Raw genomic sequence first — 26,708 nt, forward strand, 5'->3', positions numbered from 1 at the left:
CATATTACAGCTTTTCACACCTCGGCAAACAGAACAAACTGCAATTAATTAGTAACACCAGGAGAGTGACAGGGTGGTTTCATCTTCATAGCATCTGATTTGATCAATTAGTTACAGTTCTTAATGGTATTTACTTTGTTGAAATATGTGTGGTCTGCAGTATATTATGCACATCCTTTTGCTCTGATGCAGTGCATGTTAAAAAGCATGCAACGTCTCGTAACAGGTTCAGTAACACAAAGCCATCTTGCTACAAAGTAATGCCATAAACCATGTTGAAAATACTGAAAACAAGTATTTGAAAGCGTATAAAAAGGTACTTCACTATTTACAAAATTCAAGTAAATTTTGTACAAAATAAAAGTGCATCAAATGTTTAATGTTTTCCAGGATGAAAAAATAAAAGAAGTGAACTCTTAAGAGCGGATGCAGGTTTAGAAGATTATTCTCCGTATAAAAAGATCTAGAAGCTTCTCTGTAATTAAACATCATTCATCTTTTTTGTATTTTGGTGACTTTAGTTGAGTTTTATTTCTTCATAAATTATTATGCGTGTTGAACCATATGCAGATAAAATATTTCAAACATCAAATTTAATATACAGTATAATAACTTTACATATGCCGTAGCTTTTGGGTGGCATGTCACCCTTGAGGTTTCTCATGTATTTCAAAAATTACCATAAGAGTTAAATAAATACACATTAGGAAGAGACAAAAAATTGATTGGATAACGCTTGACTCAAGGACAGATTGTCGCCTGAATAATTTGGGACGGATCGACCAAAGCCAGCCATATTCTTCATTTCAAACAACCAGGAAAAGATCCGGCCAAGAAAACTGAAGCTCAGAGATCTGTGAAGGTACGACACAGAGGGCAGTGAATACATAGACAAGGAGGCCCTGAAGTCGCAACAGTGCAGGAATGCTAAGTGAGTTTGACAGTGCTGACTCTGGGGGTCAGGGGTCGTGACGTGGGTCAGATCCAGTGCACTGAACAAGCCTTGCCTCAGTGGCCATGCGGAGCCGTCTATGCAGTGCCACTGCGATGTAGGGGAGCCTGGGGAGGAGGGTCGGTCCCTGAGTGTCGGGTCCCCTGTGGAAAAGGTGACTGCTGGGGGCCCTCAGCCTGCGTTACCGCTCATCAGCCACTTTCCCGGTTGTCTCCTGCTCGTCTTTTTCTTTTCGCTTCTGTCTCCGGAAGAAGCCGAGCTGGGAGGGAGAGCAGTGAAACACACAGAGAAATTACACTGAGAAAATACAAGATTGTGTAAGGAAGTTCATTCTTGACAATGAGATCAGTATGTTTGATAAAATTAACAAGTTAAAGGTCTTTTAGCAGATTTTTACGAGTTTTAAACGGCATCTTACGGTCTTCAACCAGGGTATGGAAGTGGCTCAGTTGTTATTACACGAGCAATTCTTCACTATTATTTTGACACTTCAATGGCCCCGAACTATAACATCTAAATGTTCATAGGGTTTTCAGCCATATTACATTCAAACAGAATAAATGCATTACCATAAAATATTTCAGTAGCCTTCATAAAAAGACATGATAAAACGATGAATGCAAGAGTAGGCTTTACTACACGGCTAGAACCCTTTCTTCTAATTTACATTTATGATGCTGTTTTGACAAAACAATTACATTTACCTCTCATCCAATCTGTTGAGGTAAGAGCCTGGAAGCAATCAAGTCAGGCGGTACAACTCTTAATAGTAACCTACAATTGTAACTAAGATGCCATAGCGTAGTCAAGGTAACGTGATATATTACCACAAAATGTCGTCTCCGTTTTTGTAATTATACAATTTTAACGACTTGTGGACTCTCACTTACTTGATTTTAATGAAAAACGAAAAGATGATTGTTCATTTATATACTGTATGTAATGTTGATGTGAAAGAAGTTCTTAGCTTAAAATGACTTTTCTATATCTTGTTACAGGCATTACTTTATTCTCAACCAAGGGTGGCAGCATAACCCTACACAGGCTGTGAAAATAGTTTTAACATGACCGATAAAGACTTGATAACTTTAGGAGATCAAAATAGTTTTTATCTATTTTTTTTATTATCAAAATAGTTTGATGATAAAATAAGATACTATTACAGTACCTTCTTTAGACTGAAAAACATAGCAGTACTTTTTCTAATTACTAAATCTGTGCATGATATGATGACTTACCTTCCATAGAGCGAGAATGAGCAGGGCTAACAACAAGAGTCCTCCCAGCGTGCTGCCAATGATAATCCAGTTAGAAATTCTGTAGTCTCCCTCCTTCCTGATCTCCAATATTATCTGTGGATAAGACGATATTTGAGTCATTAGAATAGACATTTTCATTTGTTTTTGAGAAACACATAAAAAATCAAGTGAGAAAATGCGGAGTGTATTTATTCCTGTTGCAAATACTAAAGATATACTGAACACACACTAATATAGATAACCATACTTGTCTAAAAGTATCATGGACTCTAACTGCCACAAACACTACAGTTAAAGCAGCAAACACTCACAGATAGAGATAATGCACTTTATTCTGACATTATGATGGTTATAAATCCAGAAATCTGTTATCGTAGAGTAGTTATATTCAGCACATGGACACCTACAGGGATATTTACCAAGATGACTGACCTATTCTGTACGTCAAAGAGACATATGTAGAATATAACATGACAGTTCTTCTGAAGATGGACTGACACAGCTTCAGAAATAGCACAGATCAGAAGCAGTTTTAGCACTTAATCTATTCCCTTTTAAACACAATCAGTATGTAAAGCATAACAAAGAGAAACTGAATGACTGTTGGTACCTGCCAATAGATGGCAGCATAGATTAGTGAGTGAGTGCAGACTTTTACATGTTGTGCCGCTGGTCCTTTCGGTCCCTAAGCACCACACAGCACATGGGCTCCAATACCTACCAATACTGTCTGAAAACACACTGTTAGGCAGAGCCCACTGATATATTTTTATAAAGTTGTCACTGCAGCAACATATGTTCTGGTTTAGTGTTACATATTATACTATTTTACACTTTTAGTACATTTTAATAAAGACTGATCTCATTAAGCCTGACAGATGGATACAATAACAAAAATCTGAGAGAGGCTAAGTCTGATCAAACAATGATGGTATTATGAGCTCAGATTTGAGTCAGGTCAAACCCGGGACAGACGCGGTTTATAGCCAACAGTTTATTAGAGGTTGATGACTCACATGTCTGACAGGCCTTTCTTCGTGTAAAAACATGGGGCTGGAGGAGGGGAGCTCCACTGATGCGCTGGTTCCCAGTTCCAGGATTTTAAACTTCAGCTGGAGAGAGGAAATCAAAACATACTGCCATTGTTCACAAACACATCACACAGCTGAGAGACTACAATGCTGTCATCATGAAGGGAGCACACCAGCCACATGAATGGAGCTCTTGCAAGCATGCGTGTTATTATAAAACTCGGGATAACCAACTTTATTCAAGGATGTTTTGGGTTTCATACTCACTGCGTGTAATGTATCTATTCGTAGTGCTCCTGTGATTCTAATTGCAATGTCTCTGTAGGAGGCCACGTTGACGGTGCATTGGATCGGCAGAGTTAGGGTGTTGGATCGATTCTGTGTGAAGAAAACAAACATCAGCCTTAAGGTGATAGAAAACTACTCAATATCTTATTTGGGAATGAAATTGGTTGGTTAGAACCTCACCAAGCGGGAGAAGCGTGACAGATCCTCAGGGGACGCTCTGCTCTGCGCCACATGCTGAGGGGGCAAACAGTGTGTACCGTCCCTCTGAGGTGTGACATGAGACAGAAACAACAATTAGTAAGTTAAAAAAAAGCCTTTGGGTAGCTCCTCAATAATGAAGTCTGTACATTAAAGTGGACCTATCATGCTATATTTGAAAAATATATTGTAGGGCCATACCTATATAAAACATGTCTGTGAAGTTTGTTTTTCAAAATACCAAACAGATCACCCATTGTATCCATGCCTCATACTGCTCAAACCCCTCTTTTGAAGCCCTGTTAGAGAAACACAGATTTTGGGTCCTTAGCTTGAAAAAAATGAAAAAGAGGAGGCGGAGCTAATGCCTGATCAGAATTCTACCGGAGATAAAGTTACATTCGGTTGTGATAAAACGCCATCCTGTTTAAACCACGTCAAGGATTATTTCTGAAATAGTATGGAGCTCAAATGCTTTTTCTCTTGCGGGTTTACCACAAGGTGAGTTCTTTTTTTATTTCCTGCTTTTTAAGGCCCTGACACACCAACCCGATTTTGGGAGTCAGAGGCCGTCAGAGGCTGTCGGGCATTCGCGGCGCCGTAGTCAGGTTGGTGTGTCCCGCACCGTCGACCGTGACACGCCTTATTTGGACTGCCAGACCCGATGCATGGCCGATTCAACATGTTGAATCGGCCATGCATCGGGTCTGGCAGTCCGACCAAATAATCACTCTGATTGGCTGTTCAGCTAACAAATCAGTGCATGAGAAGCGAAGCGGAAGTGAGGGATGTAAACAAACGATTTAAGAAGGCACACACAGACTGCTATTCATTTTCATCTCATCATGGCGATCTGGAATGATGCAAACGAAGACCTGCTCATCACCTTGATCCAGGAGAGGCCAGCTCTGTATGATATTACGGAGAAAAGATATTCTTCTTCTCTGTTTTCCGGTTGTTGCCTCTTTTGAATGACGAATACACACTACCGCCGCCTGCTGGTAAGGAGAGTTATTGCCACTCACGCACTGAAGTCGGTGCGGTGTGTTCCCGTGCGACACATGGCCAAACCGCAGGAGAACACGGCCAGGCAACAGCCGACTTCAGCGTCGGCTAGTCCTCTGGTGACTGCTTGGTGTGTCAGGGCCTTTAAACACATGTGCTCTACAGTACAGGTTAGCTCTGAGTGTTAGCGAGGCTTGCTAATGTAAACAAAAATGAGATTACGTCCAAAACATGTCAGGCATTGTTTCTGATAGCAACTTTCTGTGGGTCCGCCGACGTCAGTTCGGATGGACACGTCAGTTCGGATGGAAATCTGTATCCGCTCGTTGTACACCCGTTTTTAAAAGATTTGGGTACGGAGGAAAAGATAGAGGGTTTTATTTTCTGACGCTGCGTGAGTTCCCAGGCGCACCGGGGACACATATTTATGTATAAAAGACATCACAAAGTGCATTTTGCATGATAGGTCCCCTTTAAATATTTGTGAGTTGAAACTATTGTTGTAATAGCTCTTCAAGCATGACTAACATTAAATCTACATGCACCTAAGACAATTGTGGTTGCTAACACATAATCTGACACAAAAAAGAATTAAACCTCTTCCCTTGTGAACTATTTAACCAAGCAGGATAGTGATTTCTAGATTAGGAATCCAATTTTTAATTCATAAGGAGAGGGTTTCTTTTTTGTATTTTCAAGTTATATATTATTCTCACTTTGAATCAGTGAGGTCAGCTTATACTCACCTGGTCAATATAGAAGTAAGATATCTTCAGGAGTTGGTTCCCGTTTTTGGTCGTCTCTGGGATCTCAATGTTCAGCTGCAAATCATTTACTGGAAAGTAGCCAAGGTTCTGGATCTGGGAGAAAAACAAGAGAGTGAATTATTAGAGCGGGACCCTCCAAAGGATAAGCAGGTATAGCTAATGGGTGGATGGATTTCCAAATGTTTTTCTTGTACAGTAAATTAAACTGTTATTCTTTTGTCTCTCACCTGGAAAGTGAAGTTGAAAGGAGGACCAATAACCCCAGGCTCCTCGAGGGACAGCTCTGATTTGATGTCATATCGAGTCGGATGTGAATCCCTTTTTAATTACAGAATAAACACCAACAAGTAATATGTCAGAAAGCTTTTATCATCTATTCATCTTGGCTTCAAGGCATATGTGGTGAAGAGGAATAAATCATAACAAATCCAGCTACAGTATCTGCAACTTATTTTACCACGCTGTTTTGAAATACTTATTCATATAATCTCACTTTGCTCCGCTCACTTGCACTTCCAAGTTCATTGCTTCCAAAATCAACTCAAGAGCTTCAGAATATTGCACCATTTGATAAGACAGTGAGAAGTCAACAAACCTGGTGAAGAGAAGGTCTGCCTCATAATTCAGTGAGTAATAGATGTCATTAAAATTATCAGCCGTGTTGATTTCCTCGCCATCGCTGTTGAGAAAACGGAGAAAACTATTCAAAGAATGTAAGCAATGATGTTACATCGGGACACACCAGTTGAAATATTCATGCGGTTGCAGCTTTTTGATTACTATTGAGCTTGCCACATGATTTATATCGAGGAAGTGAAGCTTTGTTGTTACTTTTTGGATGTCTTCTCTCCATGCAAACAGGACATGTAAGAGGTAAACATCATAAAATACAGTTATTGATTCAAACCTTCTGGCCTCCAGGATAACTCTGATATGGTCCAGGAAGATGGTGCGACTGAACTCAAACTCCAGACGAAATGCAACCTAAACAGAGCAGAAACAGTGCAGAATAAATAAATGTACACGTTCTTTTTCTAAACACGCAGGTCAGAAACATATTTTTACTCCATATGTTACTGTATGTATCATTCCCAACAGTAAAGACGCTGCATTATGGATAAGGAGTAAAGCCCTCAACAACATGCTGCTTACTGAGAGCAAGGGAACTTCCCCTTAGTGGACAATAGGGCAAATCATTAAAAAAATTACACACACAAAGTGCCAGTGAGAGTCATATTCAGGAACACTTTTAAACCTAGAGGCAGAGCAGAGAATAGTGAATACAGTCGGAAAGAGAAGAGACCTGGGGTGTGTGAGAAAGTGGATATCATTAGAGAAAGTCCAAAAAAAAACAGAGGAGAGGAGAGAAATAAGAAGAAGGATTCAATAGAAAGAAGAGGGGAGATGAGACAAAGGAGAGGCAGAAGAGGAGGATTGATTGGCAGCAGAAGCAAACCGAGCCGAGCATTGTTTACGCTCCACCACGCAGTAATGAAATCCTGATGGACTCCGTCAGTCCGAAGAGGAATGCATAACGAGTCTATTGTAGCTTCCCTCCTCCATACAGACTGACTCATGCTGGACAGACCATATAGTAAATATATACCAACACGATGACATCTTTTCAGTAGGGAAAAGTAACGTAGGTGCTTTTCTTGAGGAATACCACGATCAGCTATTTTATACTTCTAATCCAGTAAAAGAAATTGGCGGCCATACTTGTAACTTTTAATTGGAATATTTTACATACAAAAATATTGTTTGGCGTTTGTGTGCGGGTTCCTCCAAAAAATATTTCCCCTCTAAACTGCTCATATATTATCATTTAATTATATGTTTGCGGTTCAGGGAGAAACACAATACACATACTTTTACATTTTGCAGAAAGTTAACTGAAGTAGGAATATAAATGATGAGAAGAATCTGCTGTATTGGCCAAGTAGGTGTACATATAAAAGGAATTTGAAAGCGATACTTTTCTTTGTTTACTTTTGCATGTTATTGTCGTTATGAAAGCCTTAGAACAGAATGGTTGATCTTATTGTCCTGCTTTTCTTCTAAAATAATTGGACCAATCTATGTTGATGGTCATTTAAGAGAAAGTCAGACTCAAAAAGAGAAAACATACACAAACACATAAGAATGCACAGACACACTCACGCATGCAAGTAGTTTGGAATACATGATTGTCCGTGGCTAAAGGACCTCCGCGCGCCAACATAGCTGAACATGGAAATTGCAGACAGAGCATGAAGCTCCCCTTCCTCCTCTGGGCTGATGGAGTCCGCCCGTATCCCTGAGCCACACTCACTGTCAATCATCACAAATAATTTGCAATAAATAGTGTGCTATGTACCTGTGTGCGCCCACAAGAAACAAACACACTTTTGTCACCACCAAGGTATGATCTTTCCGACCTCACTTTGCTGCAGCAGTATTCAAGTTTACATAACATGCTGGTTTTTGTACACAGGTCAAAACAACCGGAAAAGTCAAAACAAGAGACATTTCGAAAGAGCCTGCCTTGAGGTTCTTACTTTCCTTCAGCTAAACAGCGGTTTGGGCAGGCTTGGCAGCAGTACCATGTACAATCAGCCCGTTAAACTCTGTGCCACATTTTGAAAAGGCTCTCAACCAGAGCAGATCGACCATGTGGCTCTGGATGCTGTTCAGGCTGAATGAATGGGTATGAATCACTCGGTTTGAAGGGGGACCGGAGACCTCTTGGTTGAGTTGTTGGGGAGCATTACAGAGAAATGTGGTGATATTTTTAGTTGCCCAGGAGATGTCTTTTGTTTGTGATAATGACGTGGTTAGGACATGTCATGAACTCTTTCAATCGCCTTAATTACTTCATCCCTGCAGCATTTGTCAGCAGACTGTATATCAGTAGAGAGACGTGTGCTCGGACATCAATGGAAAACACGGCTTACCCATAATCTGCCCACTGTTTAAAAGCTTTTAGCTGCACAGTGTGATGAACCAGTGTCCCTATATCCCTATCACAGTTAATTCAAACATCACTCTCTTAATAATAAAACGTAATACCTTGCAATAAAACGCACTGGAGTCTCATAAATATGGTTGACATTACAAGCCTGGGGAAAAGCTTGGCATCATCAGAATTGAACGTGAGAATCGGGAACAGATGAGAAAATAAAAAACCCTCAGGATCTTCACTCAGTCTCACCTGGAGCCCCAGGCTAAAGCGGAGAGAAAATGTCCTTAATGGCTGTGGAAGAAGGTTGTTTGTTGTCTGTTTACGTTGTTGCTAAGATGTCTCTTGATAATAATGCAAGAACAACTACATGGGATGCTCATATAAATTATTATGGTGTATAGACTAGAATTAAAAGGTATTGCTTGACTGATTTTATGTAAGAATAAGGGACATTAACTTCTAGGAGAATACTTTTAAAACCTGCAGATTCACATAACGTAATGGCTTGGTTCCCAGAAAAGCTCTACACTGTAGGTGAATATATTCATGACTTTGTGAACACATAAAGTATGAACTCAAAGGTGCCATCATCTGAAAGTTAGGTCATGCAACACTTGAATGCAACTTAACAACTTGAGGCAGACCTGTAAATACATCTGCTATACCAATCATTTAAATCTCTAATTTTCTCTGTGGCACACTGAAAAGGGTCTTGGCTTACACTACTTTGCTGGTTACGTGCCTTATTATAAATTTGAATATTGCATCATGGAGGCACTGCACAATCCTAAACCTTTAAGCACAATCTGAAAGACTTTTGGACCACATGAAATCCTTGACATTCATTTTTGTTTTGTTTTTTGATTTAAGAGCATGAGCCTGGTCTGGGAAATTACACAATTTAGATACAACATCATAATGTGCTTTGTGGACACAATCCTCTATACAGAACTGTAAATATTGTTGAGTCACAGGATATGGATTAAGGAAGGATGTTGATCCAAACCTCCATCCCTCCATTAGCCACTGGAAGCATTTAAAAAGAAAATGTTAACAATTGCATCTTTATTACAGATAGAGAAGGAAATGTTTTTAGTGTCAACGCTAAAATGTTTTATGTCAGATCCTAGAAAGAAGGGATCTCTCTCCAGAAATAATCCAACTTCTCTGGTTGGCTTGTGGGTTGAGCATTAACCAGTGTGGCGTGTCATGGTCATCTGAAACCAGCAGCATGTGTTTTGGGTCCCTGTGATTTAAAAGGTCCCCCCTGTCAATGTTTTCTCAGCTTCGGATTAGCGGCACACTGCGGGCTGTGAGGTTGCTCTGACGAGGCTACAGACAGGGGTGATTTTTATTTTTATCAGACGTGCCAGCGTCTAAACTGTTTTTATCATACTTGGCAATCTGTATGAAAATGATTTTTTTTATGGTTGGAAGATTTACATCTGCTTTCCATTCAGTCAACTAAAACATATTACTTTTTAGTCGACCTAAAACACCCATAAAACCCAGGAACCAAATGTCAGAAACAAGATTTGATTACTGAATTGTAAACCAAGGGACCTCTAAACGATGATGATGCATAGATATCTTATAGGAGACATTTCCATTAGATGGGTTTTACTACAACACAAATGTAGCCAGTATACAGTAGTCTACATAAGTAGTTAACATTTTCTTTACAATATGGGTGTTAAAAACTAAACAAAAAGCTATTATCTTTTAAATAATGATTAATAAAGAAAGCATTATCTCACCTGAGTTTTAGCCCTCATGAATGGAGCACTGACATTGCAGATCTTCTCATTCCTCAGTTTGTCCTCAATCAAACACTCTACTTTGATGTCAGAGTTGTCCTGGATCACAAAATAAGCTGGTTAGATCTGAGAATATTCAGTCTTTTTTTGGACAATTTTACTAAATATAATAAGTTCTCATCTTGAATGACAAAGGTTTGGCTGATGATATCTTACCTTGACTATTAGGCTAGAGAAGCGTAGATTGGGTGTGTAGCTGATATTTAGGAGAGCACTGTAGGCATTCTCGCCTTTGTTCTCCAATTGGATATCCACCACCATCCGCCTCCTGTTTGCCTCTATAACCCGCAGAGATCCCTCGGCCCCGCCTTCACTTTGATGGCGGCAGGAAACACCACGAGACTGAACAGGCTGCGCACAGAACTGACTGGGAGGCAGAGAGTGAGAGAAAGGTAAAATCATAAGTAACAGAGCAGGCAAGGTTCAGTTTAACATGGTGTGTAAATACACTTTGTCTGTGGTTTCTCATGAGTGTACCTACTTTAGAGTCAGGAGGTCGGTCATACTCTGCACTGCCAGGTCAGGCATGCAGCGGTCGTCCTCGTCACAGCCGTTCCAGAAGGGCAGCTAGACAAAGAGACAAGATGTTGTCACTTTAAAGGAATTACATATTCCTTCCCTTCCAGATGTATCTTTATTATATCAGATAATAATGTATTAGAGTGCATGTTAATAACTTAAAAGCAGGGGCAGGATAAGCTGTCCGATTGTATCTCACCTCAGTGCTCACAACAGTCGGCCAGCTATCATCCAGAACTGGTCCGAGGTCTGGATCTTGTAGTCCCACTTGAGCAGAGAACACAATCGGCCGTGCGTAGTCTGTGGTTTCCTGCATAACAAATTAAGTTAAAAGATTAGTATTTTGATTTAATCATTTATCATTGCACTTGATCTATGGCGCTCCAATCATCCAAGCTTTCAAAAACTTTACATGAAGATACAGAAATGCTCAAAATATATGATTATAAGTATTTTAATGGGCAGTTTGTGTTGGTTTTGACAAATGTGGGAGATCAATATTAATAATTATGTTTTAAGACTAAACAGCAGAAATGGTCGACCAAAGGCTGTTCATATAAAAATTGGACAAAATAAAAATATGCAATTATTCAGCCAGAATTGAAGGGGTTGTCAAAGAACTTCACATGATACTAAATCTTAATCTTTTCACAGAATCACACATATATTTTAGCCATTTTAGCCGTTAAGTTCAACACTGGTCTTGGGGTTCACATGAACTTGTACCCCTCATCACGGGCCTCACCATGACATGGAAGTAGATGTGTTCACAGGTCTCTTCTCCAGGAAAGAGGGTCAGGTTTTGAGGCTGCAGCTTGCTTGGGTTGTCCAGTACGGCCCGAGGATTGAAACGTCTCTCCGCAGTGGAGACATTATATTTAATCCCTGGTGGGTTAGAAGAAGGGATCAGAAATTGCACTTCCATTGGAAATATTTAAAGGTTCTGTTCTATTCGCGTTCAAATGTTTATGAGATAAATCGGTTTCTGTTTTGACTTAGGTTAGTGCAGACTAATTGACAAATGGAGGCATCAGACATAAGATCACTGTGCAGTGCAATGCAATATTAGCTTTTCTTTGAACACACAGCATGATGAATGTGTATGTAACCACATACAAGAATCCAAACCCCCTGGTTTCAGAATGGAGTTATTTCCAAGCCACATTGTTTAAAAAGGCTTTTAATGTATTGCCGCGTGTTTTCATTGCATGAGGAAACATCTAAAAGAGTGAACTTTTGCACGAGTTGTGTTTGGGGTCAACCAGAGAATTGCAGAATAGGAGAATTTTTTTACACAATACAAACAATGAACAAGAAGAATCTCTCGACTTTTCGCAAAATTACATTTATCATTATCAGATATTATTGTGTTTGGTTTTTGGATGAGAGAAACTCAAAGTTAACTTTTCCTGTTTGAACAGCTTTTTGGCCACCCAGCAGCATTTCACATCAGTATAGTACCTCACATCTCAACAAATGGCATCTTAACCCTTTGGACTCGACCGTCACGCCGGCGTGATCAGATCACATGACCTGTTCAAGCCGGTGCCGCATTAAAAACAACAGTCCGGACAACATTGACGTGTGTTTCTGTCGAAAGTACTGGCTTGAAACTACATCCCAGTCTTTGTTTCATGCAAAAAGACCCAGTAAACACGGAGATACGATGATATAAAGTTAATACATTTCAAAAGTATGAAAAATGGAAGCACATATTTGAATATCTTTGCCGTATCAGCTTTCAAATGGTTTCGTTGTGTATGTTTGTGTTACCTATATGAAAAATAATATCATTTTCAAAATCTGTTTTTACGTTTTTCCTTTTGTGATTTTGGGTCCAAAATGTTCATATAGTATCTCAAAATGACGGAAATAACTATCAGGTTATATAGGTGAGGTTGTCCTTAAAAGAAAGATACCAAACATTGACATGCCAAACATTTCTTAATGGGGTTTAGTAAGACAAATCAAAAGTATGCGAAAACGGCCAAATTAGCCCTGGATTCCAAAGGGTTAATAGTACGTAAATATATAAATATATATGTACAGTTTCTCTCAAACTGTACATATACATTTTTGAAAAAATAAGATTGCCTTCACTGGGACAGAACAAATAATTTCCATGTTATGCAATAGACCACAGCGAACTCACAAACACCAGCATCTGTCAAGCATTACTAGCCAGACACGACAATGAATGAAAAATTAAATAAACGTGTTCCACTGTATGTAACCAGCAAAGACAAGATAAGTTCTCCTCTCTTTTTCCTCTGCTCTGTTTTGGCGCGTCCGATAGATTTGATAAAGATGTCTGAGGGTCAGAAGGTTAACTCAGAACACGCTCCTCCACACCTCTGCGTCCTCCCCCCTCACACACAGTGAAACTGGACCCTGCCATCATATCTCTTAAAACAAATTGTGAGCAGAGGAGCACTGCGGTTTCATGCAGGTGGGTTACTACCAACGGCACAACAACCTTCTGCAGGATCTTTGAATCGCCGACAACAAGAAGAAAACAACTCTCTTTTTAAAAAAAAAAAAGCAATAAGCTTGTAGATTAATTCCAACCAGCGTTCACACAGTAAAAGGAACATTTGACAGCACTAATGTGGTTTAGCTGTATCAGTTTTGGAAGCAGTAGCATTAGCTTTGGAAGGGAACAGCAGTGAGATCAGAATATCTTATTGCTAGTAAAGAAACATTTCCCTTTGGCGCCACCCAGAGTTTTAGCCATCGCAAATTTTACAGGCCACATGCTGAAAATTCCTTTTTAGCCGGGACGTTATATATTGTAATGTATGTTTTCGCTCACTTAAAGACAGCCATTTTTCATCCTTTGTCATGTATCACAATCCAACAGAACAGCTGAACTACATTGCAGATACAGAGCCAACATATAAATGTCTCTGCTCAAGCTTATCAGTAAAAATTATGTGTTTAAGATTTTACCTTATCCAGAGGTTGGACCATACAGCTGCCAGTGTCAGCGTCTTTTTCCTTCTCTTCAGACTTGTAGTTTTATATGTATTTTGAAAGGTTGTGCAATGAGTAGGGTATGATTTACAAAAAGATGAAATAGGGTTTTACTAACTTCTGGAAGATGCCAAACATCAGGCAAAGATGAAGGGGAAGATTTAATGACATGCCTCCACAGAGGAGGATTATTGTTGCTTTCTTACCAATTTCCTGCGTGGGAGGAATGGCCGTCCTGGCAGTGATGTTGAAACATACAATGGCTGACATGCAGGTCACGTCTTTGCCGCCTCTCTGACAGTCCTTCACAAAGGTGTTGACCTTACTTGGCTCAAACCTGATGGTGGTATATATCCGGATGACACTCTGTGACCTGTGAGGACATGAAGTTCTTACAGATCAACTTTGAGACCAAAGAATATTTCCAAAATATAATTATTTTTTAAGGTGTACATGAATCTCTCTATTAAAGGGTGATAACAGAACATGTGGGGATGAAAGAGATGTCTTAAAAGTATTGCAGAATTAACCACAATAACCGTCTTGAATAAAACAAAAGTATTATTTACTTGCTGAAATATATATGTACAGTCTGTGTGTAATACTAACCAAAGGAGAACAACAGCACCAAGGGAACCTACTGCCAGGTCCACTAAACCATCATCGTTCATGTCCATTGTGCCATGAATACTGCGGCCAAAGTACAGCAGGCCAGGAGCCAAATCTGTCGCTGCTATCCTCTGAGAAACAGACGGATCAAGGATCGGAGAAAACAAAGCTCAGAATGAACAACAACTACCGTTTACAATGTTGTGATTAGAATACTTACCAAAGCAGTGTTCAATTCAACTGAGTAATTAAACGTACTTCATGGAAATATGGTAATAATTAGATACTGTACATTTAAAAGAATTTACTCAAGACTAAAAAAAAGAGTTTATGTTTTACTAAATGTAATGCAAATACTACATTTACATTACTTCCAGCCATTCTCTGAGGCATACAATCGACTGAAATGGTTCACCACAGCTGACAGCTCCTTCCTCCAGTTTTGTTTCAATCCGTATGGTCACATACTGTCAGTTTCTCATGCCTGATATTCTCCTGTAATTGCAGAGCCTATTATCCACCTGTCTGTCATCTGCCCTCAATTTATTCTGGTCACCTGATCCCCACATCCACCTGCACACCTGCCCCGTTTTTACTCATCTTCACTTTGTCGACTGCCTGTCTGCTCAGGACTGCCCTCCTGCTCCTTGTCATGTTTAGGAAGCTCGTTCTTACATCAGATGTATACAATCTGGTCAAAAGCTTCACAAATCTAGGTAAAGAACTGTTGAAGTATGGAATGAGACACTATTTTCAGCTTAGTCCTGTCTCATATATATATATATATATAGATATATCCTGGTAGTTTATATTATCAACCTCATCCTGTTTTATTCTTTTGAGTTACAAGGCACCTAAATGATTAGCTATTTTATTCTTATCAGAGAAATAAAAAATATATACATATATATAATCTTCCATGAATACTGCGGCCAAAGTACAGCAGGCCAGGAGCCAAATCTGTCGCTGCTATCCTCTGAGAAACAGACGGATCAAGGATCGGAGAAAACAAAGCTCAGAATGAACAACAACTACCGTTTACAATGTTGTGATTAGAATACTTACCAAAGCAGTGTTCAATTCAACTGAGTAATTAAACGTACTTCATGGAAATATGGTAATAATTAGATACTGTACATTTAAAAGAATTTACTCAAGACTAAAAAAAAGAGTTTATGTTTTACTAAATGTAATGCAAATACTACATTTACATTACTTCCAGCCATTCTCTGAGGCATACAATCGACTGAAATGGTTCACCACAGCTGACAGCTCCTTCCTCCAGTTTTGTTTCAATCCGTATGGTCACATACTGTCAGTTTCTCATGCCTGATATTCTCCTGTAATTGCAGAGCCTATTATCCACCTGTCTGTCATCTGCCCTCAATTTATTCTGGTCACCTGATCCCCACATCCACCTGCACAGTTTTTGCTCATCTTCACTTTGTCGACTGCCTGTCTGCTCAGGACTGCCCTCCTGCTCCTTGTCATGTTTAGGAAGCTCGTTCTTACATCAGATGTATACAATCTGGTCAAAAGCTTCACAAATCTAGGTAAAGAACTGTTGAAGTATGGAATGAGACACTATTTTCAGCTTAGTCCTGTCTCATATATATAGATATATATATATATATATAGATATATATATATATATAGATATATCCTGGTGGTTTATATTATCAACCTCATCCTGTTTTATTCTTTTGAGTTACAAGGCACCTAAATGATTAGCTATTTTATTCTTATCAGAGAAATACAAAATATATACATATATATAATCTGCCTTTTTTTGTCAACAAAGACAACAATACAAAAATCATTTTTAGTTTTTAACACAAGTGTTTTGTCTTTTTTTGTCAGAAATATTGCATGTTGATATAGAAAATATGTGGTATGCTTTTGCAAAAAGGTTAGGAGATATCTACACATGATGAAAGTAATAGAAAACCAATAAAAACATAGACATTGTAGTTATAGTGAACTCTTTGCACAGCTCTTACCTGTTTGTATTTGCGCAGTATTCTGTTTTGCTGGCTAAAGAAAACATAAATGGCTCCTTTGTGGTCGTCTTCCAGCGGCGCTCCCACCACCAGGTCATTGAAGCCGTCACCGTTCAGGTCGGGCACAGGAGCGAGAGAGGAGCCGAAGCGAGCGTTCTGGCCTCCATTATGGATTTCCAACGCTCCCTCAAGGACAAAACGGTTCTGGGGGATGAAGGGAAACAATGATCAGTGCTCATGAATATACTTGTTGTTACAGTTACACAGAGCATCCTAGTCTTGCAGCTATCAGAATGCATTTGTTTTCCCACTGGTTACTACATAAATATCTGAAGACCCTTTATAGTTTAGATTCTCACAATAATTGTAGATTATACTTTGATGTTGATAAATACTAATAGACATAAGCTTACATGGCAAGTCTCAGTGTGCGGGATCTGGCACTCATCCCAAAAATGAACAGAAACAAACATTTTTAAACCGCAACACAAGACGAATCTATAGGTTACTTACGTAACCCCAGTCCTAAGAGTAACATGAAGTGAGATGTCTCACTATGGGATGCGCCTCATCGCGGAGCAAACAGAAGCATCAATCTCATTACGCCAATCCTGATTGGCTGGTGATCTTGACGTCAGCGTCAGGGAATTCACCCCCTATAAGTAGCTTGCGCCACAACGCATGCGTCATTCAAAATAAGCACCTCTTCTCGCTTCACCATAGCAAGGAGGGCCGTCTGGTGAGACATCTCACTTCATGTTACTCTGAGAACGGGGGTTAAGTAAGTAACCTATAGTTCTCATTCATAACACTCCGTTCGATGTCTCACTATGGGAAATTGTAGGTCCCGTATTGCCAGACGAGCTTATCTCGAAAATCACCGATCAACCAGAACTTAACAGGTAGAGTCCCGACTCAACAAGGTGCCCAGCACCGCTCGGGCCACGCTTGGAGCGGAGACGTCCAGTCTGTAAAAGCGGACAAACGTTTCTCTGCTTCGATCTCGCAGGCAAAAAGCACTTTCTTTCAAGATAAGATCCAATCTTCCTATTCCAATCCTAAAAAACTATTTTCCATCTTCTCCACCCTCTTGGACCCTCCCAAAGCCCCTCCCCCCTCCTCACTTCTGTCAAGCGACTTTGTTAACCACTTTGAAAAAAAGGTTGATGATATTCGCTCTTCTTTTTCTGACTCACCTTTACTCACCGATGGGTCACCAGACCCTCCTTCCACCCGCACACTAACCTCCTTTTCCCCTCTCTCGCCAAGTGAGGTTCTTACCCTCATTACCTCTGCCCGCCCTACCACCTGTCCTCTGGACCCTATCCCTTCAAACCTCCTTCAGGCTATCGCTCCTGATGTTCTACCGTTTCTCACCCATTTCATCAACATTTCTCTAACTTCTGGTCACTTTCCAAACAGTCTCAAGGAGGCAAGAGTAAACCCTCTCCTAAAGAAACCCACTCTCGACCCGTCTGATGTTATAAACTACAGGCCTGTCTCTCTACTCCCGTTCCTGTCTAAAACACTTGAACGCGCTGTCTTTAAACAACTCTCCTGTTATCTCCATCAGCACAACCTTCTGGATCCGCACCAGTCTGGTTTCAAGGCAGGTCACTCCACAGAAACTGCTCTCATTGCTGTCACTGAGGAACTGCACACTGCCAAAGCAGCATCCCTCTCCTCTGTCATCATCCTATTGGACCTGTCTGCTGCATTCGACACGGTGAACCATCAGATCCTCCTTCGCACTCTCCAAGTACTTGGAGTTTCAGGCTCTGCACTTTCCCTCCTCACCTCATACCTCAAAGACCGTACTTACAGGGTAACTTGGAGAGGGTCCGAGTCCGACCCTTGTCAATTAACTACAGGGGTCCCTCAGGGCTCTGTTCTTGGTCCCCTCCTCTTCTCCCTGTACACAAACTCGCCCGGATCTGTCATTAGCCCGCATGGTTTTTCATACCACTGCTACGCTGACGACACCCAATTAATTCTGTCCTTTCCTCGCTCAGAGACCCAGGTCGTTGCACGCATCTCTGCTTGTTTAGCTGACATCTCTCAGTGGATGTCTGATCATCATCTCAAGCTCAACCTTGACAAAACTGAACTGCTTTTCCTTCCGGGAAAAGATTGTCCCATTCTTGACCTGACTATCAACATCGGCACCTCTGTTGTTTCCCCGACCCAGACTGCAAGGAATCTGGGTGTGATCCTAGATAACAACCTGTCCTTCACTGCAAACATCGCTGCTACAACCCGTTGCTGCAGATACACGCTTTACAACATCAGGAAGATACGTCCCCAGCTGACCCAGAAAGCGACGCAGCTTCTGGTCCAGGCTTTCGTCACCTCACGCCTAGACTACTGCAACTCCCTCCTGGCTGGTCTACCTGCATGTGCCATCCGACCTCTGCAGCTCATCCAGAATGCAGCGGCTCGTCTGGTCTTCAACCTTCCTAAATTTTCCCACACCACGCCGCTCCTCCGCTCCCTTCATTGGCTTCCGGTAACTGCTAGAATTCACTTCAAGACACTGACACTTGCGTACCATGCTGCAAATGGATCTGGCCCTTCCTACATCCAGGACATGGTTAAACTGTACACACCAGCGCGTGCTCTACGCTCTGCATCAGCCAAACGACTCGCTGCACCCTCGCTGCGAGGGGGACCCAAGTTCCCATCAGCAAAAACACGTGGGTTTGCTATCCTGGCTCCAAAATGGTGGAATGAGCTCCCCATTGACATCAGGACAGCAGAAAGATTACACACCTTCCGGCGCAGACTGAAAACTCATCTCTTTCGACTCCACCTCGAGCGATAGAATTACTAACAAAGAACTGCTAACAGAGCACTTATATACTAATAAAGGACTGGCTATCTATAGCCAGTTGAGTAGCACTTGAAATACTTGGCTCTATGAAACCTGATGTACTTATATGATTCTGTTTTCTTCAAGGTTGTGTCTTCCTGGTCGAATGTACTTATTGTAAGTCGCTTTGGATAAAAGCGTCAGCTAAATGCAATGTAATGTAATAAAAAGTGAGTGGCGAGGACCAGCTCGCCGCTGCACAGATGTCTTGGATGGAAACACCCTTGAACAAAGCCCAGGATGTAGCCAGGCCCCGTGTTGAGTGAGCCCGCAGACCCGAAGGTGCTTGCAAACTCTGACTCGTATAGGCCAAAGCAATTGCCTCCACAATCCAGTGGGAGAGCCGTTGCTTAGTAACAGGCTTGCCCTTGTGAGGGTTAGCCCAGGACACAAAGAGTTAAGACGAAGCTCCTTTGATCTGTCCATATATGTGTGTAAAGCACGGACTGAACACAACAGATCATGCTGCTGCTCCCCGGAGGAAACCAGCGGTGGAGGAAATGCCTCAATGTCAATTGGAGTACACGAACCAACCACCTTTGGTGTAAAGGCAGGGTTGGGCTTCAACAACACTCTCGTTTGCCCTGGGGCGAACTGAGTGCATGAAGGATGTACAGACATGCATGAATATCACTGACCCGCTTGGCGGATGCCAGGGCCAGTAACAGCACTGTCTTGAGTGACAGATGTTTCATGTCAGCTCCTTCCAGGGGTTCAAATGGGGTCATTCTGAGCCCATTTAAAACCACTGCCAGGTCCCATAAGGGCACCAGCCACCTGGAGACAGGGAGGAGCTTACGAGCCTCTTTCATAAAACGGCAGACCAAAGGATGTTGGCTAGCCGTCTTACCCTCAAAGCCCACATGGCATGCAGCAATAGCAGCCAGGTACACCTTGATCGTGGAGAAAGCTCTGTGTTTATCGATCAAGTCCTGTAGAAATGATAAAATCACCCCGACAAGACATTGAAAAGAGATGTGTCCTGGTGGAGGAAGCTCTCGCACTCTGAATAGTGTTTATCACCTTCTGAGGGAGTCCCACTGTATTCAGATTATACCACTCACGGGTCAGGCTCATAGTGCCCTGCGCTCTGGGCGTGGGTGAAGGATCGCCCCCCCCCCGCCTGAGACAATCTGTCCCTGCGTGGTGGGGGCTGCCATGGCTGCCCGCACAACAGCTGATATATCTCCGCCAGCCCGTACGTTGCGGGCTAGGGCGGAGCCATCAGGATAAGTGTGTGGCGTTGCTCCTTCACTCTGGCCAGAGTTGGGGGTATCAGAGCCAGGGGTGGGAACGAGTGTACGAGTGCGTCCCCGCCTAACAGTGCGTTTAAATCGTGCATTAAAGAGAACAGCTGTCATTGAGCATTTTTTCTTTATGCGAACAGATTTAACGCGGCTCTGCCGTAACACACCCACAGCGGACTCACGATCCTTGGATGTGGAGTCCAGTCTGCATAGAGTGGTGCACCTCTGGACTGTAGTTCTGTCCAGGTCTCTGCTCCAGAGACCCCTCACCGGGCGACCTTCGTAAATACCCTATCAGCCTGTCTGACATGCGTCTGTGGTGACCACCTTCCGGGAAAGGACAGCCCCCGTAGGCGCGTCCCGTACTAGAAAAGTCGGGTGTAGTGCCACTACGCATTACATAATAACCAATACTCTCCGCACGCCGTGGCGCGCGGGGTTTAGTTTTATTATGAGGCCCATGTTGAGCGGGTGCTTTACGAGAACATTTGTCTGCGTAATCTGACTCCGCTCGGTGGGCATTATAGATAAAACCCTCCTTTCTAGGAGAGAGAGAACCTCTCTCTCCAGAATATGGGTTGACTCTCTCCGGGCTTGTGAAAACAGATAGTGTGTAACTGTTTTGAGAAGCCCAGGCAGATGTTGTGAGTAACTCCTGCTGTATGCTCCTTAGAGCCAGCTGAGATGTCACGCTTACGGCTCCAGCCGGCACTGCGCATGCGCGTGACGGTGGTGCCCTTAAAGCCCCAGCCGGCACTGCACGTGGCGGTGGTGCCTTCACAGAACCGTCAGTAATCCGCCTTTTGAGAGATGCCGTAGCTGCTCTCAGAAGGGGAACAATTTACGGGCTGTTTATTGGTTTTATTGATTTTCTTTTCATTTTTTTTGAGCTGCGCCCTCGGCCTGAAGCCTGGATGCGTCAGCGGCAAATGTTTTATAACAAAAGAATCAATCAACGTGTGACATGTGTTTGTGCGGACTTGAGGATGGTGTTTAGGCATCTCTCGAGGCGGCGGGAACACATTCAGAGCCGGGGAATGAACTTCCAGCTCTGTCACAGAGGGGAGAAGGAGGGGCTGTCACGCCGCTCGCTTCTTCTTCCTCGACTGCTGGCCTAAATTCTGGGTTGGCTGAGCCTGAGCTGCAGCCGGAACCGGAGATTTTCTAGGCCAGCTTGCCCTTGTCTCCAGCCTGGGCTGGGGACTCGGGGTGGGCTGCGACCTCTGCTTGTCCGGTGCTTTAAACCGAGCAGAGTTCGAGGCAGCTTGGGTGAAGGACTGCTGCTGCGAAGGCAGCGGCTGGACCCTTCGAGGGAGGCAGAGGTGGAGTGCCTCGTCCTCCTTCTTCTTCGTCTAACACCTCCTTTGCATGGAGGCGAGAGCGGAGCCGAAAATTCCCTCGGGAACAATGGGCATATCCAGCACATCCTCCTTTTCCCGGTCAGGGAGGTTGGTGAGGTTGAGCCATCTCGCTCTTTCCTGCACCACCATGATCCCCATTACCTTGCCCGTGGCCTGGACGGCGCAGCGTTGGACATGGAGACAATTGTCCGTGACCGCTGCCATCTCGTCCAGAGTGGCTGCCCCCGGGTTACCCGACAAGTCCTCGCAGAGCTCCGCTTGGTAAGCGGTTAGTAGCGAGGACACGTTCAGGGCCCTGGCGGACAACGCTGCAGCTTTGTAGGACTTTTCAGTCATTGTAGACTGAAAGCGGTCCGACTTTGCTGGCAGCGTGGGGTTCCAGCGGTTCCATGGGCGGTATGCGGAGCAGGCCAAGCTTCTCCATTCCGTCGCAGTCTAGGGAGGAGGCACCCTGGATTGGGACCTTGTTGCTCAAGGGCCGGTCTCTCCACGAGACCGACACCTCATCCAACATCTCCGGGAAGACCGGAAGGAGTTGCCTCTTTTTGCCCGCTGCTTGGGGAAGATGTTTTCCCTCGTAGCGGTACCTGGAGGTCTCCTTGGCCATTTCAGGCCACGGGACGTTGAGTCTGGCCGCCGCGCGTTTGCACACGGCCTGCAGGTCCATGCTCAGACCGGGCGAAGCTGGTGTGCTATCGCCCGGGAGAGCAGCCCTCGCTCGGAATCCGTTCCCGCGTGTGTCTTGTCGTCACCGGGTCCCGGCCTGCCAGGGCGCGGGATTCTGGTTCTGTGGCCATCGCAGATAATGAGACCCAGACCTTGACTGCCAGCCGGCGGGTCCGTGGACATGGGGGGGGTCCTGTTCCGACAGGCTAGCTTGTCGTGCTAACCATCGGCGGAGGCTCTTAACGGTGAAGCATGACCCGGGGTTGTCGATAACGCCTCGGGCGTGTTCCAGCCCGAGGCAGGACGAACAGACCTGGTGTGTGTCTGTGCCCGAGATCTTCAACCCGCAGCCGCAGAGTCGAGCCACCGAGTCCCTGACTCCTCTGGTGTGAGGGAGAGGGGCGTCCATCTTGTTCGCCTCGTGGCGTGGAGAGGGCCCGCTCTCGACAGGTGGGATGGGAGAAAAAGATATTACCACCATTATCGACCGAAATGGGTATTTGGGTTCAGTCTGTGGACAGTGAAGCTTGTCCGGCTACTATAGAGATGTGCTCTGAAGCAAGAAGAGGTGTTTGAATGACGCATGCGTTGTGGCGCAAGCTACTTATAGGGGGTGGATTCCCTGACGCTGACATCAAGATCACCAGCCAATCAGGATTGGCGTAATGAGATTGATGCTTCTGTTTGCTCCGCGATGAGGCGCATCCCATAGTGAGACATCGAATGGAGTGTTATGAATGAGTACGAAAACCTTTCACGTGTTTCCAGAGTTGGATCTGTTTCCATGTGATACAGGACTAAATGCTGCATCATGAGAACTGCGTTAGAGCCGGGGGCTTTTTATCTTTCTGCTCATTTACCAGCATGTTATAATGGTACGGAGCCTACTAGGGGACAAAATATTATTTGAACAAAACATTTTTTTTTTCTCCATGTCCCCTAGGGGGCTCCGTACTTGTTAGTGTTTTCTGTTCATTTCATATAAAGAAAAAATGTGTATTCCACTATTATAGTTGTACTATCTTTAAGTGTTCATTTTTGAAAATAAATAATGAGTTATCCGGTAAGGGTTAATAAAGCAGAACGTGTATGTGCAGCAGTGGTGAACCGTCAGGGCCTTCAAGGTATTCAGAGAATACCCTGGAATTCTCCCATCCCACCTGTCGAGAGCGGGCCCTCTCCACGCCACGAGGCGAACAAGATGGACGCCCCTCTCCCTCACACCAGAGGAGTCAGGGACTCGGTGGCTCGACTCTGCAGCTGCGGGTTGAAGATCTCGGGCACAGACACACACCAGGTCTGTTCGTCCTGCCTCGGGCTGGAACACGCCCGAGGCGCTATCGACAACCCCGGGTCATGCTTCACCGTTAAGAGCCTCCGCCGACGGTTAGCACGACAAGCTAGCCTGTCGAAACAGGACCCCCCCCCCCATGTCCACGGACCCGCTGGCTGGCAGTCAAGGTCTGGGGCTCATTATCTGCGATGGCCACAGAACCGGAATCCCGCGCCCTGGCAGGCCAAGCTGGGGCTCCCGGTTAGACCTCACCATGGTCTCACCCGCGGAGAGTCCTCGAGCTGGACTACGAGGAGGACGCCCTGGCGTTCCTCCTGTCCGAGTCGGATGAACAGGAAGAGGACACCTTCATGTCATCGGCCCAGGCTGCAAAGCCTGGAGCGAGGGCTGCTCTCCCGGGCGATAGCACACCAGCTTCGCCCGGTCTGAGCATGGACCTGCAGGCCATGTGCAAACGCGCCGCGGCCAGACTCAACGTCCCGTGGCCTGAAATGGCCAAGGAGACCTCCAGGTACCGCTACGAGGGAAAACATCTTCCCCAAGCAGCGGGCAAAAAGAGGCAACTCCTTCCGGTCTTCCCGGAGATGTTGGATGAGGTGTCGGTCTCGTGGAGAGATCGGCCCTTCAGCAACAAGGTCCCAATCCAGGTTGCCTCCTCCCTAGACTGCGACGGAATGGAGAAACTTGGCCTGCTCCGCATACCGCCCATGGAACCGCTGGAACCCCACGCTGCCAGCAAAGTCGGACCGCTTTCAGTCTACAATGACTGAAAAGTCCTACAAAGCTGCAGCGTTGTCCGCCAGGGCCCTGAACGTGTCCTCGCTGCTAACCGCTTACCAAGCGGAGCTCTGCGAGGACCTGTCGGGTAACCCGGGGGCAGCCACTCTGGACGAGATGGCAGCAGAATTCAGAACAACAAATTCGAATTAATTATACAAATAAAATCTAATAAAATGTAAATAAAATGAACAAATGAGAATCGTATCTGTGTTATTGATCTGTAATATTACAGTGTTACGTTGATTTGTTTGTCTTTCTCGGTCCATGCACTACGCATTTGAGTGGTTTTGTGTTAGAAAAAAAAGGCAACCAATCAGATATTTTGTGATTGACACGGTTCGCCACTGATGTGCAGAGAGTCAGCCCTCTAGATATATGCCTTCTGGCAGAGTTCAGTTTCCACTCAAAGAGCTGAGGCCTGCTCTACGAAGCTGGTTCAACCTAACCTGGATATGTTTGAGTTAGCCGGTTGGCCTAATCCAAAACATACGCGCTCTCGCTAAACGGTACTACGACGCGGGTTATCAAGTGGATCGCTCAAGCCAGCCGTGTCCTATCTAGTTAGGTGCGCGTTCACATGAAAGGTGCAGCGTCATACTTCCTGAATGAAAAGTCAACTATATAATTAGACAAATATGAAGATGTTAAACTTTAAACATCCATGACTTAAACACTTTATCCAGTATAAAAGCCACATAGCTGCACCTGCAAGATGAATACAGCTGGTAAAATAAAAAGTGTGAATGCGTACATTAACAGGTTTATGATATCACTGCCCCGTCTAAGACACGAGCGGATCTGACTTTAATTAGGCTACATTTGTCTCGAGTGTTTCGTCAATTTAATGTGTTGCTTAAAATAATACTTCTGCATACAGTATGTGACACTGTGAGTGTTGCACGGCCAGATACGGCTCAGCTGACTCAGATAAGGAAATATATGATACATGATGTGATATGCCGCGGACTGTACTTAATGTTACTCTGATCCGGTTACTTATGTTGTGGCAGAAGTAAGCTTTCTTAACGCTAATGTTATAATAGTCAGATTGCTTACATTCAATGAAAAATGAAATCAATGTGCAGGCGAACACTGTTCTACATGAACAATATGGGCAGTTTATACTAGTGGTGCATGATAATTATCGGCCGGATAATTATCGGTCCGATATTAGGAATTATGACATCATCCCGATAAAGCCGATAAAAGTATTATTTAGCCCCGATAATATACAATATATTTTTTGGGTAAAAAAAAAGAGAAAATACTGCGGTGTGTGTGGATTGGGATGAGGGGCGCTTGTTTTTCACTCGGCTCCTCCCGTTTTGCCAGTACTGTGGTATTAGTGGTTTAGGAAGAGGGGAGTTTTTCACAAATCCAGCGCTCCCTAACTCATGCCTGGCTGTGACGTAAATGGTGTGTGGCCGTGAAGCCAGGACAGTAAACAAACATGTCGTCGGCAGTATGGGACTATTTCAAAGTTTCAGAGTTAGATAGTTCGCTTGCTATTTGTATTAACAAATGCAATGCAGAAGTTCCACGAGCAGGGAAAAAGGCAACGAGCTATAATACTTCCAACCTGATTAGTCACCTGAAACATCGCCATCGCTACGATGGTGTGTTAAAAGCGTACGAAGACGCCTGCGCTGCTAAACTAGCGGCGAATCCAAAGCCAGCTGCAAAGGCACCGGGGCTTTTACCTATCGACGAGGCTTTTGAAAAAGGCAAGAACTTTATTTGGGAAAATAAATATGGTCACTTTGAAGAGTCAAAACTGTTCTTGGCTTTGTTTTGTTCATAGTAGTAATGCTCATGTCATTTGCTCACTACTAGTCTCTTTTTTAACACCAGGTGTGCAAAAACTACAAGTACATTTAATATATATATATATATTATATTATTATCAGTTATCGGTATCGGTATCGGTCTTGAGAAGCAGGAAGTTATCGGTATCGGTTTCAAAAAAACAATATCGTGCATCCTTAGTTTATACATTAAATAAATCAACAGTATAGTGGCGATATGCTCCAAGTGGAAGCGATTCGCCATTAAAGCAAAGAAGAAGAAGAACTCCGCACAGTTGATCTCTTATCCTGGAACATATCCTGCTTCGGAGCACAGACTAGGTTCCA

General features: G+C 43.6%; 2 protein-coding genes across 2 annotated transcripts in view; one reads left to right on the top strand and one right to left on the bottom strand.

The window, feature by feature from the left end:
- Positions 1–4: 4 nt before the first annotated feature.
- The window catches only part of itga11a (integrin, alpha 11a), a 67,496-nt gene continuing 40,792 nt past the window's right edge, over positions 5–26,708 (bottom strand). The window contains exons 13-29 of the mRNA XM_034108181.1: positions 16,360–16,563; positions 14,360–14,490; positions 13,957–14,123; positions 11,523–11,662; positions 10,977–11,087; positions 10,740–10,825; positions 10,415–10,625; positions 10,199–10,297; positions 6,408–6,484; positions 6,096–6,179; positions 5,728–5,818; positions 5,480–5,593; positions 3,711–3,794; positions 3,510–3,620; positions 3,228–3,323; positions 2,191–2,304; positions 5–1,211 (exon numbers count right to left, since the gene is read on the bottom strand). Coding sequence (XP_033964072.1) covers positions 1,134–1,211; positions 2,191–2,304; positions 3,228–3,323; positions 3,510–3,620; positions 3,711–3,794; positions 5,480–5,593; positions 5,728–5,818; positions 6,096–6,179; positions 6,408–6,484; positions 10,199–10,297; positions 10,415–10,625; positions 10,740–10,825; positions 10,977–11,087; positions 11,523–11,662; positions 13,957–14,123; positions 14,360–14,490; positions 16,360–16,563 — 1,998 coding nt within the window. The 3' untranslated portion in view covers positions 5–1,133. The remainder of the gene's footprint in view (positions 1,212–2,190; positions 2,305–3,227; positions 3,324–3,509; positions 3,621–3,710; positions 3,795–5,479; positions 5,594–5,727; positions 5,819–6,095; positions 6,180–6,407; positions 6,485–10,198; positions 10,298–10,414; positions 10,626–10,739; positions 10,826–10,976; positions 11,088–11,522; positions 11,663–13,956; positions 14,124–14,359; positions 14,491–16,359; positions 16,564–26,708) is intronic.
- On the top strand, positions 18,068–19,165 carry LOC139433161 (uncharacterized; the record flags this gene model as incomplete). The annotated part of the gene is made up of 2 exons (XM_071202047.1): positions 18,068–18,184; positions 18,380–19,165. Coding segments are annotated over 2 exons (903 nt in total), but the record flags the coding sequence as incomplete, so codon positions are not given.

The sequence above is a fragment of the Pseudochaenichthys georgianus genome, chromosome 3 (assembly GCF_902827115.2).
Source record: "Pseudochaenichthys georgianus chromosome 3, fPseGeo1.2, whole genome shotgun sequence".
Lineage (NCBI taxonomy): Eukaryota > Metazoa > Chordata > Actinopteri > Perciformes > Channichthyidae > Pseudochaenichthys > Pseudochaenichthys georgianus.